General features: G+C 40.1%; 1 protein-coding gene across 6 annotated transcripts in view; it reads right to left on the bottom strand.

The window, feature by feature from the left end:
- Positions 1 to 16459, bottom strand: part of LOC105465134 (UDP-glucose pyrophosphorylase 2) — a 54226-nt gene extending 37767 nt beyond the window's left edge. The window contains exons 1-2 of one of the 6 annotated variants that reach the window (XM_011713399.2): positions 16435 to 16459; positions 78 to 205 (exon numbers count right to left, since the gene is read on the bottom strand). In XM_011713399.2, coding sequence (XP_011711701.1) covers positions 78 to 191 — 114 coding nt within the window. In that variant the 5' untranslated portion in view covers positions 192 to 205; positions 16435 to 16459. Of the gene's footprint in view, positions 1 to 77; positions 206 to 14966; positions 14988 to 15065; positions 15086 to 15298; positions 15451 to 16305 lie in introns of those variants that run through there. The other 5 variants (XM_011713398.2, XM_011713397.3, XM_011713396.2 and 2 more) reach the window with 5 other exon arrangements.
- Positions 16460 to 19803: the final 3344 nt, after the last annotated feature.

The following is a 19803-nucleotide window of genomic DNA, read 5'->3' as shown; positions in this document are numbered from 1 at the left end:
ATCACTGGCAGTAACTCAGTATGAAGACAGATGAAGCAGGGGGGGAAAAAAAAAAACCACTGTGGAGACCTCCTTACCTCAAACTCATGTGACGATGCTGTGGTGAGTATTTTTTCTAGTTCCTTCTTCACAGATAATTCTAGCTCTTGCCGAATGACTTCTTGGAACTGAGAAGCGCCATCTTGAGACATTGCTTTGCTAAGATCTTAAAACAAAAATATAAAACCATCAACTGAAAACTCCAGGAAGCCACTCAAACAGCTGGTAAGCTATAACTGATCTATTTCTGGTATTCAGCAAATGAAAAGGGCTCAGTCTCATGGTCCCCTTATCCTGTGGCAGTAATTCAGTGGTGTCAACTAGTTAGGACTTGTTTCACTCCAGTTTCATATTCTCCACTAAACAAGAACCCCTTGAAAGGTATTGGCAATTCCAAGGTGCCTCTACTTTCCTGTATCAACGTTTTCATTTTAAAAGGAAAAGGGCATAGGGCTGCCTGCCATCTTCTGGTTCCCAATTTCAGCCAAGACTTTGCACTGCTTACGTGTGTCAGACTAGACTTTTAATGCTGTTGGCACAGCTGGGCACTTCTGTGACAGATGGATCTCACTAAAGGTGACAGAAATCCCTCTTAAATAAATACAAACAACAAAAATAGAAAACTACAGAAAAAGGCTGGGCAACGGCGGCTCAGGCCTGTAATCCCAACACTGCGGGAGGCCGAGGTGGATAGACCCTGGAGCCCAGGAGTTTGAGACCAGGCTGGGCAATATGGCAAAACCTCATCTCTACAAAAAATACAAAAATTAGCCAGGTGTGGTGGCACTTGTCTGTATTCCCAGCTACTTGGAAGGCTGAAGCAGGAGGATACCTTGAGCCGAGGAGGCAGAGGCTGCAGTGAGGCAAGATCGCGCCACGGCACTCCAGCCTGGGTGACAGAGCCAGATCCTGTCTCAAAAAGAAAAGGAAAAAAACAAAAAACAAAAACAAAAACAAAACACAAAAAGAAACACCCCAGACCCAAACGCTTTGGGAGAAAAATACCAACACAGGTGGCTGTTTTACACTTTATCTAGAAAGTAATCATCTTATTTACTTCTCATAAGATAGGGACAACTGGATTATTGTCCACCCCTCCCCTTCTATCCTCAGTACTTGATTCAATCTTATTTTTAAAATGTATTTGTAAAGTTTATATTTAAATATTTTGTTTGATAACTAGTTATTTTTACAAATGTTTGTTAATTTAGCAGAATCACATTTCATTAAGGCTAAAAACTCCTCTTATATACTCCACCTACTATAAATTCTTTCACTTATTATTTGAATAGGAGAAGACATTTATACAGATAAAATTAAAGCCAACGTATTTTAAAGATAATTTTGAGAACAGAAAATAGTAAACTATGTAACTCTTGGGGTAATTTATTTAATATAAATAGCCTCTACCTCCTGCAGTTAACAAATGAAGTATTTAACATAGCTCTTCAAAAATCTTTTCATATATATGTTCCATCACATCTAAATCCAAGAGAAAAAAATCCAAGGAAATTTGCTGAAATTGAACTCTAAAATACCCAATTTCCAACCATGGTCTTTTTACAGTTATAAACCCTAACACAACTAAGTTAATATTCTCCAGTAATACTATCAAAGTGGACGGGGATTGGGTGGTCTGCACCTGTAATCCCAGCACTTTGGGAGGCTGAGGGGGGAAGATGGCTTGAGGCCAGGAGTTCAAGACCAACCTGGGCAATACAGCAAGACCCAGTCTCAATGAAAAATACAAAAATTAGCAGAGCGTAGTGGCACACACCTGTAGTCCTAGCAACTAGGGAGACTGAGGTGGCAGGATCATTTGAGCCCAGGAATTCCAGGCTGCAGTGAACTACGATCACGCCACTGTACTCTATCTAGCCTGGGAACCAAAGAGACCCTCTGTGAGCCAAGAAGCACCATACACCACGTGTGTTCCATAAACTACCTAAAGGTAAATTGTGGCTAGTAAGTAGCAATCTGATTATAATCTGTAAAACCCATGACAATGGATGAGCACATTTGCCTAAACTATGAGAGGTAATTAAAAGTTACTGCAGAACAGTTCAAACTAGAGTTAACATTACATCATCCATATATGTTCATCCCTTGACAGATTTAGCTGTAATTTAAAATTTGTCCCTGGTTAAGTATCCTACCCCAACACCGCATGTGTACCTGGGATGCCTCTTTCCCTAATCTTTAAGCCAATTCTCATTCAATGTTTGGGAAATAATTTGAAATAAAAATCTACTAAATATAGAGGAAGAAAAACCTCTATATTAAAGAACATATGAATTGATTCTTTATTTTTTATTTTATTTTTTTTGAGATAAGGTCTTGCTCTGTCACCCAGGTCGGAGTGCAGTGGCATGATCAAGGCTCACTGCAACCTCCACCTCCCAAGCTCAAGCCCACCTCAGCCTCCCAAGGAGCTGAGACTACAGTCATGGCTAACTTTTGGTTTTGTTTTGGTTTGGTTTTTTGCAGAGACAGGGTTTCCCCATGTTGTCCAGGCTGGTCTCGAACTCCTAGGCTCAAACAACCTGCCCACCTCAGCTTCCCAAAGTGCTGGGATTACAGGCATGAGCCACCATGTCTGGTTTGATAGTCTGATTCTGATCAATTAAAATACATCAAGAAGTAACTATATAATAATTTTAAAAAATAAGTTATTTTGTTAGACTCAAACACATCTATAGACTTGTTACTTTGTTGCTGAAGTTAGATCCTGAAACCCAGCATTCACAGGCACATTCCTAAAAAATCATGACAGAAACATTTAAGTTACACACTGGAAAAATGCCAAAATGAGATAAAACTAAATGTAACTACAAAGTTTAGAAGTAACTAAAGTAGCTGTTTGAGATGTGTCTAAATGAGAACCATTTGAAAACAAAAACAAAACATTTTAGAAGCTCCCTCTGCAGAGCAGTAACTTATTAATTCACATGATTTAAGGCCAAAACACACAGAACCCAAGTCACTATCCTATCAAGCCAAGCTAAAAAAGGCTGGCTGAAAGACTCACATTTAATATTGCATGTGCTCTCTGTCAACACAGGTCTAAGTTTCAGAGGCAGATTTGAAAAAAATCCCAGACACAGGTTCAAACTTGAGAAATGTCTCTAACCTTTGTTTCTTCCTTTTGTTTGATACAGCACCAATGCACACGAAGAATAATTTGTTTTCTTCCACCCTCTTTACACATACAATTGGCTTAAACAAAAGAACATTACAACAAGCCTGTCACCTCTTCTACCCCTCTAAAAGCTCTGTTTTTAGTGATTAAAGAATCAGGAAGGGCTTGTAATGAATAAAAAATATTCAAGAATAAAGAACAAGGAAGAGTGCTTCGACAAGAAGAGTAGCTATCTTAAGCGTCTGGGCACAGACCAGAGGCACAGAGCAGGGAACTATTTCCCTTAGTGGTGACTTCCTCATCCATCCTGAATTTTTTAAGAAAGGTCTGAAATTTCTGGTAGGAAAAGTACTACAGATGTTAGAAGCTTTCTTGGATTTAACATTCTCAGGTTACACTTCTGACAAGGACAGTTGAGTTTTTAAAGGAAGGTCAACTAAAATCCTCTGAATAATGCAAGATTTCTAACCTCATAAAGTGTTTTGTCCCTATTTCCTAGCAATATAAAATTGATTTCCCCACGACTTCAGACATAGAGTGGATTGGGAGTCAAACATTTCACTACCTTAGTCATAAACATTTTTATAGATGGGAGGGAGCATTTAACCTACTCTGATCATTTTACAGATGAGGAAACAGGTTGAACATAGTTAAATGACTTATTCAAGGTCACAAAGCAGGCCAACGTTGGAGCCCAGAAGCAAAGCCATGTTTTTTTAGCTGCATTCTACCACAGTGAGACAGAAATACCTTGCTAATGTTTTCTTCCTGGTCTGGCTCTCTTTAACCTTGACGCAAAGGCCCTAAATACCACACTCTCCTCCAAAAACATTTATATCAGAACCTCTTCTTATGTTCAATCAACAGACAAGATAATTTCCCACCACATAAAACTGGACTTACTAGACACTTTAAGTCAATTTCGGATAGAACAGGCTATAACTTTTTTCACAAGTTCCTCCTTTCCCCCAATTTCCTAATTCTTCTTGTTCACAAGAACTAAAATTTCAACATCATGGGCTTTTTTATCCAGCTGGAGCCAAAAAAGAGAGAGGGATACAGTCAATCTGACAAGTGAATGTTTTTGTTTCTTAATTCATGGATCTCATTTCATATATTTCAGCAAGTAAGAGGTATACAAAATACCCTTCCCTGACACCCCGACACTGGCGCAAACAAAATAAGTACACAAGCTAGTTTCACAATGCACAGGCCATGGAAAAACCCAGGGAAGGCACTAAGAGCACCAAAGAAGTTGAAGAGCCATCCCCAGGCCACCTCCGTCTGATCAGTCCCAATCTTCCTGGAAAACCCACAATGAGAGATACTCAAAGTCAGAAAATTGGAGAGCCCGCTTAATCTTAAATCAGGAAATGACGTGTGATCCAAATAACCATAAAACCCCAAGAATTTAATGGCAACTGGAAATAATCAAGATAAAGCTATCTTGATTATTTCAAGATATAATCAAAAAATAATCAAGATAAAGCTGTCTCTCATCCTAAACTTTTTTCCTGAGCTCCAGGATCACATTCTTTACTGCCTTAAAGACTTCTGACACCTGGATACCCAGCTAGGTACCTCAAACTCAACATGTCCAAAACATGACTGATCATCCAAACTAAATTACTCTTTTTGCCCTCTCTGTTCCCCAAGGCATTAACAGTTTCATAGAAACTAAGGTTTAAACCTCATAGTCACAGTTGGCTCTCCCCACCTTTCCCCTCGCATTGCACAATCCAATATCAAAACTTCTTAAATGATTGCCATAATTCCATTCACTGTTTTCCATTTCCATGACTGCTACCTTAACTCCCCTAGCATTTTTACTCTCCTAGTCATGACAACTGCTTTCTAACTAGTCTGCCCATCACTCTAATCTAATGGTGCCAAGGAGAATGGATGGATCTCCTTAAGCCGCAACCCCCATCATATCACTTCTCTTCCTTGTTTGATGAAATTCTCATTGCCTACAGAAATAAATACAAATTCCTTATCCAGGCATGTCTCAAAAGTCAAGCTGAAGTATCTTTTTGAGTAGACAAAGCTAATGAAAGTGTGAAAGCAGACTGCCTAAAGGCTGCAATTTCCTATTCCATTTGGGACATCTAGAATAGTGCTTCTAAAACTTTAATGTACACACAAATCACTTGGAGGCTGGTTAAAACACAGATTCCTGGGTAAGCTCCCAGAGAGATTCTGACTCAGTAGGTTTGGGGTGGGGAGGATATGCATATCTAATAACCAAACATTGCCAGTATGGCTTTGAGTAGCTCTGGTAGATTACACTCCATTTATCTTAACATATTTGTAACAGCCATATTCTTCATCCTTCTTGCTACTCCAATGCTATTCCGTCACCAACCCCCTGCCCCAATGCCCTGTGTTTCAGAGATGGCACCAGGCCCAGATTGGTCCAAAGCCTTCCTAGTGATTGGTTTAAGCATAAAACGTAATATGATTCTGGCCAGTGAGCCATAAGGGTATAATCTGTCAAAGAACTTTGGAGAAAGGTGTTCCTCACTCAAAAAAGACATATATCAGAAAAGACAGTATTTTTTCTGCTCACATAATGAGTATGTATCCACCCATCACCCCACATTTCTTCTGCCATGATTAGTGCCCTTGAAGGAAGCTGACTCAAGAATAAGGCAGATATGTCAAAGACAGCACAGCAGAAGGAAGGTCTGATAAGCTTTTGTACTGAATTAACCAACCCTGCATATCCTACTTCAGGATTTATGAGATAAAAAGACCCTCATTTTTGAAAGCCAAGTGAATTGGTATTTTTCTGCTCCATGAAGTTAAAAGCATCCTAACTATAAGATTGTTCTAAAACAAGCACTTCAAATACCACTCAATACTTTTAGAAAAGGGGAGGCAGAAATGAGAAAAAAAAAAAAAATAGAAAAATAAGAATGGCCCAGTATGAGTTCCAGAATAATGAGAATCATCCCAATCTCCGGAAAACCGCCCTGATCTCTCAGTACCCAAAGACTCAAACTGTTTTACTTGATTAGCTTCTGTCATTTTGATGGTGGTATTCCTAGTGCCCTAAGCAGTGGCTTCTGAACATTCAAAGAGGCCTGCCGTTCTATCACAACTGATTTGGGAGTTTTAATCATTCCTGTCTCTGTATTATGTCAAACACTCCTCAAAACCCCAATTCTTTAGTTAAATGTCTGTCTGCAATCCTAGAACATATTCTCTTGAGGGGGAAAAAACTATATTATGTCATGCAACTTTGTTTTCCCAAAACCTACCTTAGCACCTTGCACAGTATAGGTGCCTAATAATGGTATGTAATGAAACTGTAGATCACGACTTAAATACTCATATCATAGTAGTTTGAATAGCTCCTATTCACTTGTCAGAGTTCAGTTTAAATATTACCTGAGATTATCCTCCTAGAAATCTTTCTAAACTAAGTTACCTATTACATGCTCATATGCTAGGTCCTTGTACCTCTCCTTTATAACATCATACTTTTAAAAATTTATTCAATGTTTACCTTATCCAATAGACTGTAAATTCTGCAAAAGTGTATGTTTGTAATGTTCACAGCTGTATTCCCACTGCCAAACACAGAGCCTGAGATATAGTAGATACTCACGTAACATTTATTGAGTAAGAGCCTATTATGATCCAGCTATGCTCTGGGTATACAGAAGGCAAAGTCTAGTCTAGTGTAGGTAGTGCTTAATAAGACTATAGTGAAAGTGTACAAGAGCCATGATGTCTGGTCACAGAAAGGCAGAGTTAAGATAAGTACAGACTGTCATAAGTACTTGAAGCCCCAGTCCCTAAGGTTTCTCAAGCAGAGGCTGATTTATTAGTCAAGCATCAGGCATATGGTCAAAGAAGTTTCACACAAGTAGGTAGTCTAGATAAATGACTACTAAATTTCTTTTCAATTTTATTAACCAATATAAATGCCAATGTAATGTTTTTAGTAACTTTAGAGATTAAACAAAATTGGGCAATTTATGTTTATATTTAGTTTAATCTAGGGAAAAAATATAGAAAAAATATTCCAAGTCATTCAATGATATATTAAGAAAAGTAAATTCAATTAAATTGTATCTTATATGATTTTATGTGATCTTTTCATACTAAAATTATTAGACTGTCAACTATAATATGACTACACTGAGATATTTTTGGATGACTCAGCTTTACATTCATATGAATGCTTAATAAATGCTTTTTGATAACAAAAATAAAAGGATATCAGGCTTTCAAGAACTGTGGCAGCAACAAATATGCAGAGCAGGTTGCTAAATAAGATTTTTGGTAATCATGCAATGATTTACTTAAAAAAAAACTGCTACAATTTATATATAAACCAGACTTCTCATTAACAATTAAAATTAATCCTACTCTTATACAATAGAGTAGCTCTTAAAATCTCAAAGGAAAAAGAAAACACTACTTATGGAAAACAGAACATTCAGAGGAGATTTATTAAATAATACCACTTTGTTTTATGTTTAATGGATGACTAGAAAGTCATTACAAAAGGCCCCACACTCCTTTGTTAAGAAGAAAAGAGGTATGACATAAAACCACAATGAAAAGCCAAAAAATGATCCGGTAGTCCTGCCCTGTAACTTGATATGAGTGCATTTAGAGAAACTTTTATGCTTAGAAGGGTTTTAAGGTCAGTGAGTCCAATTCCTTATTTTGGAGATAAAGAAACAGGGGCCCAGAGATGCTGACTTACCTAAGGACACAATGCCAAGCTGGAACTCAAACCCTGTTGCCTGGTGCCCTGTTTCTCTGTCTTCTGGAGCAAGATCTCTCCTTTCTCAGTTACAGTGCATTTACATGGTTTACCACATCCAGGTGTTTGCCATCAAATCTGAATGAAAACCGGCAGCTCAACTATGTCTGCTATGTGAGGTTAAAACTACAATTAGAATAATACTTTCTTACTGCATCTCATACTCTTCAACTTCCTTATACACTGTGTTGTCTAAGCAATGAAAAAAATCGAAGAATGCTTTTATGCGTTCCATAAATATTTTATTACCAAGGCTAAGCATTTTGCCATTGGCACAAATAAACGCAAAACAGTGGATATAACTATGTTGTTCTGTTTTCCTGCGCTCTTTGGAAGTTTTAAAATTCTAGGCAGGCATATAACACAAATGAAATATCACATCAGCCTCTGCCAGAGCAGCAACTACAAGAAAATACAAACTCCAATCACATTGTCATTGTGGCCAAGGAGCAAGAAGAGCTACTGTCAAAGAAAGGATCCCCTAAAATAGTATTTTTACAATATGTTGACTAGCAAGTAAAAAGGAGACTAAGCATAATACAATTAATTTCTGGTCCCACGAAGACAATGAATGGCTCTTTTTTTTAGGACACAAGCGAAATCACAAAGAAAAAGGGAATTCTCTTGATTTACACAGAAAAAAACTAACAGAAATATCTAAAAATGTTTAGAGAAATGAAACATTTTATTGTTTATGTACATTAACTGAGACAACATAGCCAATTTCTCCATGGTTCTCAAAAACAATCCTTAATTGTCAAAATGGATTGGAGGCACAATCGATTTCATTTGTTAATGACTGAGAAAAATAAACAACGGTACTGTTGGCAGAGGCAAAATTTGAGTCTTAGACAATTACTGTGCAACAAATTAAAGGAGATGCCTGCATCACTAATCAAGAAAACTGGGAAACAGCTTTCAAACAGAGTGTTATCTCTTTTCTCACACATAAGTCACCCAATCAAAAAACACAGTTTAATTTTCTTTGATAGCTTCATAAAGCCAACTTTTGAAGAATGTGTTATTAATAGAAGGATATATGCCTGGTAGTGGAATTTTAAATATCTAAGAAGTGGCTGGGCACAGTGGCTCACACCTGTAATTCCAGCACTTTGGGAGGCCAAGGCAGGCAGATCACAAGGTCAGGAGTTCAAGACCAGCCTGGCCAACCTGGTAAACCCGTCTCTACTAAAAACACAAAAATTAGCTGGGCATGGTGGTGTGCACCTATTAATTCCAGCTACTCGGGAGGCTGAGGCAGGAGAATCACTTGAACTTGGGAGGCGGAGGTTGTGGTGAGCCGAGATCACATCACTGCATTCCAGCCTGGGCAACAGAGCGAGACTCCGTCTCAATAAATAAATAAATAAATAAATAAATAAATAAATAAATAAGAAGTATGGTTTCAATTAATATTGTGCATGGGACAATCCATTTAATTACCAAGACCAAGATGGCCACAACTTCAAACACTATTATTCCAAATTCAAAATATGATATTTAGAAAAGAAATTGTAGGCTATGTCAAAAAGGCAACAGTCTTTAGAAAAACTCTGTCTTCTAAAGAGATTCTATCCAACCAAAAAGGTAGTAACTGAATCATATTTTCTCATCCATTAACTCCCAAGCCAGAGAACTTGCCCTACTAATTTATTCATATTGCTGGAATTTTCTCCAACAGTATAAATGCTGGACATCAGGATGAATGGTATTACAGAAAGTTAACATACTCTTCTTCATTTTCACAGATAATCCAGGTTGACTTTCAAATATCTGTTTAACTTTTCAGTAATTAATATGGCTAACTTTCTGAGAACTCATAATGCCTACACTTCTGCAAAAAACTTGGTGGGAACTAGGAAACTACAGTATATTTTCTTTTATTTGAAACACTTTCATTATTAAGCCAACTGATGTTCCTTACACAATCTAAGTATCCCATTACTTTAATTAAACTTGCTACAATTCATTTATGAAGGGAAAAATAATACATACTGACAAGGGAACAGTCTCTGTGGAGCAATATTACAAGAAAATACCTATGGACTAAAGTAACACCTTAGAGTAATTTCCTTTTAAGGTCATTTTTCAATTTATTCAGAATATTAAAATGGTACTCCCCAAAAGTATACCAGTTAATATTTCCAGTTTCTCGAATGTCCCTCATCAATTTTTTTTCCTCAATAGACTTTCACAAATGAAAATCATCCATCTTATTAGAAGAAAGGCTGAGTTAGCAAGAACAGGGACAATTTAACCACAGAGATTACAAGGTCCATGTTGGAAGACAGTCAACACTTTTCATCAGCTCAATTCTTCGTTTTAAATTTCTTTAGGATTTTTTTTTTTTTTACATTTATAACTGTGACCGAATTTAACTAAACCCTTCTTTTCAAACAACATAATAAATCTTAAATCAGATCTTTAAAAAATGAGGGGTATGCCCTGGTCATTATTTTCATGCCTCTTGTCCTTACTCAAATCCATGCCACTATCCCTGTGCTAAAAGTGTCCTCATCATCTAAATAATCAGCAACAGGCTAAATTTGGTTTAAGGATTTGGGAGGAACCAGGCCTCAGAATGCTTCTCATCTCTGTATTCCTCGGAGACCCCCCCCAGCCCCCCACCCAGTTATAATTAGCTCAGTAATCTTCCCTGGCTAGCTGCCATCTACCAAATAGGAGTCACCGAAAAAGTTACAAAAAGAATTTTAACAAATAGGAAAGCTGATAGGCCTCAAGCATTTTTTAAGTGACAGAGGTACTTAAATGGCTTTCCCTGAAATGTAAGTACGTACCTTAATTTAAGAACATTAGGGGCATTTTTACATAATTTAGATAGATAATGGCATATTTAAAACCTTTTTTTTTTTAAAAAACAGTGCCTCTAATATTAGAGCATAAGCATCCATTATGGCTTTAGCTGGCTAGACAACATTAGTCTCTTCACTATTAATTAAGTTTCAAAACATTTAGAGTGATTACCCCAAAACTCTCAGAACTTTTTAAAAGCAAAATTCCAAATGGCACCCACTGACAAACCTGACAAAAACCCACAGCTGCTGATGACCCCCGCCCCTGGTACCTTCAACTATGACAGGGAGCCCCCTTTCTCACTCAGCTAGGGAACAGATTCATTTAAAAAACTGGGGCCCTGGAACAATCCCTGGGGTAAGGAAAACCAGAAGCAGAAGAAATGTCACAAGCCAGCAGAAGGTGACTCAACAGCAGAATAGCTAGGAATTCTGTTGCAGATCCAGTAAAGAAAGGTCTTCCTAAGAGAAGGAATCTTAAGTGCCTGAGGGACAGAGACTTGGGGATGTGGCCAAAGAAACCTGAAACTTTTTTTGGCTAAGAAATATATACTAAGAACTCTCCTGCCTACCTAAATATTTTTATTAACTGAACATTTCCACCTAATAGTCTATGGTCAATGTGCTTGAGGACGCGGCTTTCCTGTAAAGCACAATGCCTAGATTCGGAGAAAGAGATACAAGCCAAGTGAAGCAACCATTCCATTACATTCAAAACAGGTGTACACAACACTTAGGTGTAATGCCCAGATCTGCTCAACTTCAGTGCCTACCATAAGGGATATGCCAGAAATCCTAATATAGTATATTATACATATAGTAAGAGCTCAAAAAAAAAATGTGTTCACTGTATTCAAAAGAAAACTGTTACCAACTTGTATTCAAGTTAAGCAGTTATAAAAACTAAAACCAAATTCACATTGTCCAAACTTTACCTTGCCCCACCCCTGCACATTTGTTTTTTTAACATAGTAACACCTAGGCCTGAACATGAAACCTGGAATAGGAAAATAAAGAACTGTCATACCTGCCTTTTTTTAGTTCTGTAGATGACATGTTATATTTCACGTGGCAATGCTATCTGAAAGGCCACCATTATTTCAGGAAAGAAAAGTAAAGTTGACTGGCCACCTAATATGTGCCCAGCACATCCACAGAGTTCATCTCATTTCAGCTTCTCAATAACCCTGAGGCATAAGCATTACTGCCCAATTTTTATCTAAGAAGAAACTGAGGTTTGAAAGTTATGTGTCTAAGATCACCGGCTAGTAACAGTATTCAAATCTAAGTCTGTACCCTTCCATCTTTCTCAACATCTATGTAATCTAAGAAGTGTTATAAAAACTACAACCAAAAATGTAAGATAACCTACTAAACAGTACATGGAAAGTGCTAAGTGGGCTTCTCATTTGTCAACCATGACAAATTCATTTAGAGTATCCACCACTTACAAAACACTGTTATTTCTCCCAAGGATATAATATTATCTTTGCCCAATGGGAACTGACAGTCTAGCTAGAGAAACAGGCCATTTCCACAGTTGTTAATGTTAGAAGCAACAAAAGATGTCAGGAAGGACAAGGGTTTTAGACACATTCACATAAGAATTTCAGTGCTGGGCGCTAGCAGCTCATACCTATAATCCCAGCACTTTGGGAGGCTGAGACTGGAAGATCACTTAAGGCCAGAAGTTTGAGACCAGTCTGAGAAACACAGGGAAAGCCCGTCTCTTTAAAAAAGGAGAAAAGTAGCCAGGCATGGTGGTGTGCACCTGTAGTCCCAGCTACTCAGGGTGCTGAGGTGGGGGAGATCAAGGCTGCAGTGAGCTGTGATCATACCACTGCACTCCAGCCTGGGCAACAAAGTGAGACCCTGCCTCAAAAAAAAAAAAAAAATTCAGTGATTTATACAAGCTGCGAACTTTGGACAAGATACTCAATTTTCCTCACCTGTAAGGGCAGGCTAAAAATCTACATCTCAGGACTCTTAATAAAGCTTAATGAGAAAATTCATGAAAAAAATAGTTAGAAACCTAACATTAGTTAACTCCCCTGTGAAGGAGCATGAACTACTAAGTGTCAGTGATTGGAAATATCAATATTTTCTGCAGCAAAGATAAAGAATTTGATTTGCTTAAAAAAAAAAATCAAAACCAAAATTTCCAACCCTTATACTTGAAAGCTCTTTTGTGGAGACAGCTGTGTCATTTGTCAATGAGGTTTATCATTTATAACAGCAGCAGAGTTAAACATGTAGAGGGCTCACACTGTACAAAATTTAAACAACGATAAACAGGAGCACATTCATGTCAAAAGATTTTGACGAGGTGTCATATTTTTGTGCAAAACTGCCCATCTTAAAAGGAAAACTACCATTTAAAGTAAAAATGTATGGCAACCATAGGCTATGGCACATGCCTAAATCCCATCTATTCAGGAGGCTAAGGCAGGAGGACAGCTTGAGCCCAGGGGCTTGAAGCTGTAGTGCACTATGATTGCTTCTGTGAATACCCACTGTACTCCAGCGTGGACAACACAGTAAGACCTTGACCAAAAAAAAAAAAAAAAGAAAAGAAAAGAAAAGAAAGAAAGAAAGAAAAAGAAAAAATAAAAAAAGGAAAGAAAAAAAGTGGCTGGCAACTAAATGCAATCTGGTATCTAGGATTGAATCATGGCAACGGTAATCTGAACAAAGTCTTTAGTTAACAGTGATGTACCTATGTTAATTTCTAACTTTTGACAAATGTGCAACTTTTCTATAAATCCAGAAGTATTCCAAAATATAAAAAGTTTTTTTAAAAAAGTGGATGACAAAGTAACGACAAACATACACAGCATTCTTACCACTTGATTTTGAATCTCCTGAGGACAGTTGGCCTTACAAAGCAAAGGCTGTGAAATCAGTCAATGCTTGCCAATTCTGCAACCTATTCTAAAGCATAACTCTACATGGAACATCTTGGGTTATAGTATTTCTAACTTTTAAAGAGACGTAACTTGTCCACTTTTACCTAGCATATTCTTGCAAAATACCGCCTTTATGGTAACTGAATATTGTTATTACAAAACCAGTACGTTTCTAACAGTTCTGCCTTTCTCTTCTTGAATAAGACATTTACTCAATGAGAACATAAGCATCTCTTACCACATATAAGGTATAACATGAATTTGGAAGTCTAATAAAAAGTGACATTTCTGAGCTTAGTGCTAAAGACAAGCATAGTGTTCGATCTGTTTCGATAATAACACAGGCAGTCGAATTCTCTTTAATCTACCACACAAAATTTAAAGAAGACTCAATAAAGTGATATAGAACTCAGAAAGGCATTTTTATTCCCAGGGTCAAATGATGGCCATTACTGACACAACTTTTTTTTTTCCCAAAAGTACACCTACATTTATCAGGAAGCACAGTAAGTGTTTGTGAACTTTACTAGCTTAGTGCTAAAGACAAGCATAGTGTTCGATCTGTTTCGATAATAACACAGGCAGTCGAATTCTCTTTAATCTACCACACAAAATTTAAAGAAGACTCAATAAAGTGATATAGAACTCAGAAAGGCATTTTTATTCCCAGGGTCAAATGATGGCCATTACTGACACAACTTTTTTTTTTCCCAAAAGTACACCTACATTTATCAGGAAGCACAGTAAGTGTTTGTGAACTTTACTAGCTGTGTGTTCATCAAGATGGCTGAAGCTTTCACACACTGGAGCCTACAAGTAAAGAGTTTACTTGCATACCAGAAGGCAAATCTCATGCTACAAACTGGTGTCAAAGGTTTATGGCAGCACCAATTTCAATAAGTGCACCGTACACACATGCATTCATACACACAACGTCATTGATAATCTCAGTTGTGGCATTCCCTAACCCTTTTTTAATACACATGTGGAATTTAGAGGACAGTTTTCAAATTTGAAAGAAACCTTAATCATCTTTTCATAGTTCAAAAAGGGAAAAAAATAAACACAGCAATGCAGCAAAGTCATTTCTCCAGCTGAAATGACCTCCAGCTTCTTCGGGCTACTCCCGGTTTCGCAATAAGTGAATCTGAGACGCAAACCACGTACACACAAACGGAGTAGAAGCGAACACTAAAGCTTCCCCAACAGTCCCAGCAAAACCCACCTGGCCTTTCCCAATCCTCCCGCTTCCCCAGCCCTTCCCGTCTGCGTGCACGCACAGGTACCTTGACACAGACCAGGAAAAGAGAACAAGATTAATCAGCAGCCAAAATCCTGTTTTATCACTTACAGCCACTATCCAGAAGAGCGACAGTACTACTAACCTGATTTCAGGGAGGCAAAACTAAACCCAGCAGGGTACAGGAGCATAAATTATACGTGTCTGGAACGTCAACCCAGCAGCTCAAGGCAGCTCAGATGACAATTCAACGAAAAGGGTTTCGCAAATGTTATCTCAAATGAACATTTCCACTTCCAAACCACCCACCAACCTCTCCACTGTCAGTACCGAAATTCGGCTGAAGCAACTCGGGATATAAGCAGCAGCATTTCTTACCTTGTACAAATCTCGACATTTTAGGAGTTTAGTAAAATACTCCGGTTTTTTTTTTTTTTTTCTAGAGGAGTCACGCTATAGGGCAGGTCTCTCCTCCTCTCCCGCTTTAACAACCGACGTATTCTTTCTCCTCCTATATTTAACTACTTAAGGGAGTATTTATTAAAAGCCATTAAAACTGGCTCAAAAAAAAAAAAAAAAAAAAAAGGAAGAAAAAGAAAAAGAGAAAGAAAAAGAAAAGAAAGAAATTCCTTCTCCAATTCCAAAAGATGGAAACTTGGTGCGACTGAGTCGACTTGGGAACTCCTAAGCTCCTGACACAAATGAGGGCCAGCTGGAGACTCCCGGAAAAGGTAAAACCACACGAACTTAAATTTCATCAATGAAAGAGGCGGACCTACAGCGGCTATTTCACCGCCCCCAAGTCCCCACGCCCTTCGGGGCTGGACTGCAGGAGGCACTGGCAGGCCGCGCCCCTAGCTGCCCCCTCCCCGCGCCGCCGTCCAGCCCCAAGCCGCTTCCCCGGAAAACCCCGGTTAACAGCGGCTCCCGCCCAAGCAGGGGTCGGGGAGGCGGGCGAGGCCGGCAAGCGGGGGCAGTGCAACCATTTTCACCAGCCATAAATATCCTGGGACTAGGAGGCGCTACCAATTCCACGCTCTGGCGGGCCGACCCGTCGGGGCCTCAGCTCCCTGCCTTCCCGCCTCGAGCAGTGAAACCTGGCCGCAGCTTTTCCTCGGGAAGGGCCGAAGGCTACGCTGCCCCTCCCCCGAGCGGACACTAAGGGGTAACCGGCTAGGGATAGACCCGTGCACCGGCGCGGGAGTCCCAAGGAAGGGCCCTGACCCTTCCCACATATTCTCGCCCCGCCTGCACTGCGCTCCTCAGAATCCCAAATTCCGCCTCTGAGACTACACAGCGGGCCAGCGAGAGGGGGAAAACACACCCATCCAGGGGGTCGCCGGAAGCCCAACCCCGCCCCTCCTCAAGCCGCCAGCGAGACCCACCTTCCTCTTCCTTTAGCAGCTGGGAAATTGGGGGCGTTTATGGCGCCCCGGGAAGAAGGCTCGCAGGCTGAGAGAAAGTCACCTCTGAGGCGCCCTTCTCTCTCTCCCTCTTCCCTCACACATACACACCTTGAGCCCCTCGCTAACGGTCGCAGCCCAGCTGCTAAGCCCCCCTTGTCCACCCGTCAGCCGGCTCCCGACACCCAAAGCCCCCACTTTCGCCTAAACACCTCCCCTCCCCCTCCATTAGGAGCAGCCCCTTCAATGCGGAAATGTCCCTGCCGCACAGACCGACAGGCGCAGCCACCAGTCAGGAGCCGAGGCGGACGCAGGCTCTGGCCAATGAGATGTGCGGAGGTGGCAAGGGGCGGGGCGTTGCGGCAATTGGGAGCTCGTCGGAGTTGGGCAATGAGCAGTACCCTGGGATCCCGCGCTTGGGAGCGGCCCCTACGGCGGCATTGCGGCCAGGGAAGCCTCGCCGGTATATCTCAGTAAGGGAGAGCACCTGAGCACGACTGGTTATTTTTCCAATCGGTAAAAAGGTTCCCGCTGAGTAGGGACTGAAGAAAGCTCTGCGGATAGAGCCGGAGCTCCCCACAGCAGCTGTCCCGAGGGAGCCCAGACGATTCTCAGGGGACGCTTGCTCCCCTCATCACATCTGGTTGGGGGAAGGTGAGGATGCGTTAGGGAGTAGGCAGTGGCCTGTGTGGGGCCAGCTAACAAAAGGAGGGTTTAGGCGTTGAAAGTGACAAGTGAAGCCTCCCTCACCGGAACCACCACCATCCCCATTGCCCCAGTTCCTAATCCTGTAGAGATTTCTGCTGTAATAGGCATTTACTTTTCTATTCAACATGAAACTGGCTTAAGTTACTCGTCAAGAGATGCTTTTCTTTTGGTAGATTCTTGAAGTCCTCAAGGAAAGAGGATGTTACACGGAACTTGATACCAGCCTGGGGACTGTTACAGGGCCAGCCCACGGCTTGTCAAATCACACCTGGTATCACCAACCCCACCTGCACCTAAGACTCAGTGCGCCTGGCAGCAAGTGCATTTCAGACTTTACATTTCCACTTTAAGACTCAAATAGCCGGCACCAGGACCGATGAATTGCCAGGCCTTCTCTTAAGTGCCTCCAATAAACGAGTACAGTAATTACAGAAGAGTTTGAGGCTTTGGGCAACACTAATCAACCAAGGTAAAGTGAGAATTTTTTAATGACTCATTGTCTAAACAAAGGGACTTTGATTTTTTGGTTCCACGTCTTCATATGGAAATGTTACTAGAACAACACAGAAAAGGCTAGTGAAATTTTGTTATACTAGAGAATGACAACCGTTGGTACTGTGTTTCTTACATGAAATCCAAAAAGATTACACTCGAAAACCTCTCGGCCATAAAACGAATTTTCCCCAAACAAAACCAAAGAAGTGTCTAAAATCCAGATGTCTACAGTTTAATTACAGCATTTGGAGACTGAAGATCTTAACAAAATCTCTGCATTCTTTGTTTACGGTACAAAAATTGTTATAGCACTGAAAAAGCAGTCTTTACCAATAAGCATTAGTACCAAAATAAAATACTACCAAAAAGATTTGGGCCACATAGAGTTACCTAGCTTGCAAAAGATAAAGGACAATGAAGAGATTTATTTGTTGTTGTTTGTTTTGGTTTTGTTTTTGTTTTGGTTTTGAGACAGAGTCTTGCTCTGTTGCCCAGGCTGGAATGCAATGGCGCAGTCTAGGCTCACTGCAGCCTCCACCTCCCGGGTTCAAGTGATTCTCCTGCTTCAGCCTCCGGAGTAGCTGGGACCTCAGGCTCGTGCCACCACACCTGGCTACCACCTGGCTAATTTTTGTATTTTTAGTAGAGACGGGGTTTTGCCATGTTGGCCAGGCTGGTCTCAAACCCCGCCTCCCCACCCCACCCCCGACCTTGTGATCCGCCTCCCTCGGCCTCCCAAAGTGCTGGGATTACAGGCATTAGCCACCGTGCCTGGCGAGTTTTTAATTATACAAGGTTTATTATAAGAAAGGATGATCAGTTACTGTATTTTCTGCCTTCACAGAAGATTAAAGAGGAAATAGGTTTTAATTGCAGCAAGAGCATTTGTTAATAGCTAAGAATGACATCTTGATTTATGAGTGATTAAATTTTGAGATATAGTACCAAAGGTGGTTGTACACTTGTTGCCTCAAGAACGCTCCAAAAAGTAACTAACTACCCATCTTCAGTGGTTACCCCTATAACTACTCAGTCACTAGTTCTTAGAGAAGTAGCACTCTGGAAGCCGAATTTCCAAATATTTCTAAACTACCTTATAAAATGAAATTTCTTTATACATCGGTATAAATTTAAATTTCTAACCCACAAACACTTTGTAAACGAGCTTCCCGTTCTCTCAGAGCCACTAAGAACAACCTCACTTGACAAATCATGTGACAATAGGAAAGAAAGAGGTGGAGTTCTTGATGGCCATGGAGCAAAGGCATGCTTAGAAAGCAGTTACCTATTTCCCTTTATGTATTTCAGTCATTGAAAAATTGCTTTCTCTGGGCAAGTGTGTGTATCTTTAATCCTTTTTTTCATAAGATACTACTCTGGAATATCCCTTGGAGGTGCATGATGTTGATAATCTGTATCATTAGAAATCTGTAACATCGGTAGATTTACAGATTTTACCTTTGCAGAAACTCGGGGTGGGGGGATCCAAAGAATGAAGATGGGGGCTGGTAAGAGTGTGTGCAGGGTTAAGGAGCTGGAGTGAAATGGATTGTGAATTAAAAAGAAACCCTGGAAGCCAGTTTTTGTCTGGTTCCATATACGACCATCCAAGGATGATACAAATTCTGCCTATAATTTCTTCCTTCTTTCTACTTTCCCATAGAAACTTGAGGAAACTCAGTTTGGTTTACCCAGTCCCATATCCTGAGATGTATAACAACTTCACCATATCTTTTTCCTTTGCTTTAGACAGGAACTTTCTATCAAGAACAAGGAAACCATGTGTGCGGTCCTATTTCTAAGCATCTTTTTTGGTGCCTTTTTAGATTTAGTGCTTGGCACGGTGTCTGGTACATAGCGAACATTCCATGAGTATATATTGAATGACCAGTTTAGTGCCACTAAATCATTTTAACTCACAATGTTGTATTCTACTCTCCACTCTTTTTTTTTTTTTTTTCTTTGAGATAAAAGTTTCACTCTGTCACCTAGGCTGGAGTGCAGTGGCGCGATATCGGCTCAATGCAGCCTCTGCCTCCTGAGTAGCTGGATTCTCCTGCCTCAGCCTCCCAAGTAGCCAGGATTATGAGTGCCCACCTGGCTAATTTTTGTATTTTTAGTAGAGACAGGGTTTCGGCGTGTTGGCCAGGCTGGTCTCGAACTCCTGACCTCAGGTAATCCTCCCACCTTGGCCTCCCAAAGTGTGGGATTACAGTCTTAAGCCACAGGCCCACGCCTACTCTCTATGAGAGCCATATAAAACATAAAAAGTTTATA

Source organism: Macaca nemestrina, chromosome 13 (genome assembly GCF_043159975.1).
Source record: "Macaca nemestrina isolate mMacNem1 chromosome 13, mMacNem.hap1, whole genome shotgun sequence".
NCBI classification, from domain to species: Eukaryota; Metazoa; Chordata; class Mammalia; order Primates; family Cercopithecidae; genus Macaca; species Macaca nemestrina.
The sequence above is the reverse complement of the archived record's forward strand: the minus strand, read 5'-3'. Positions and strand labels throughout refer to the sequence as shown.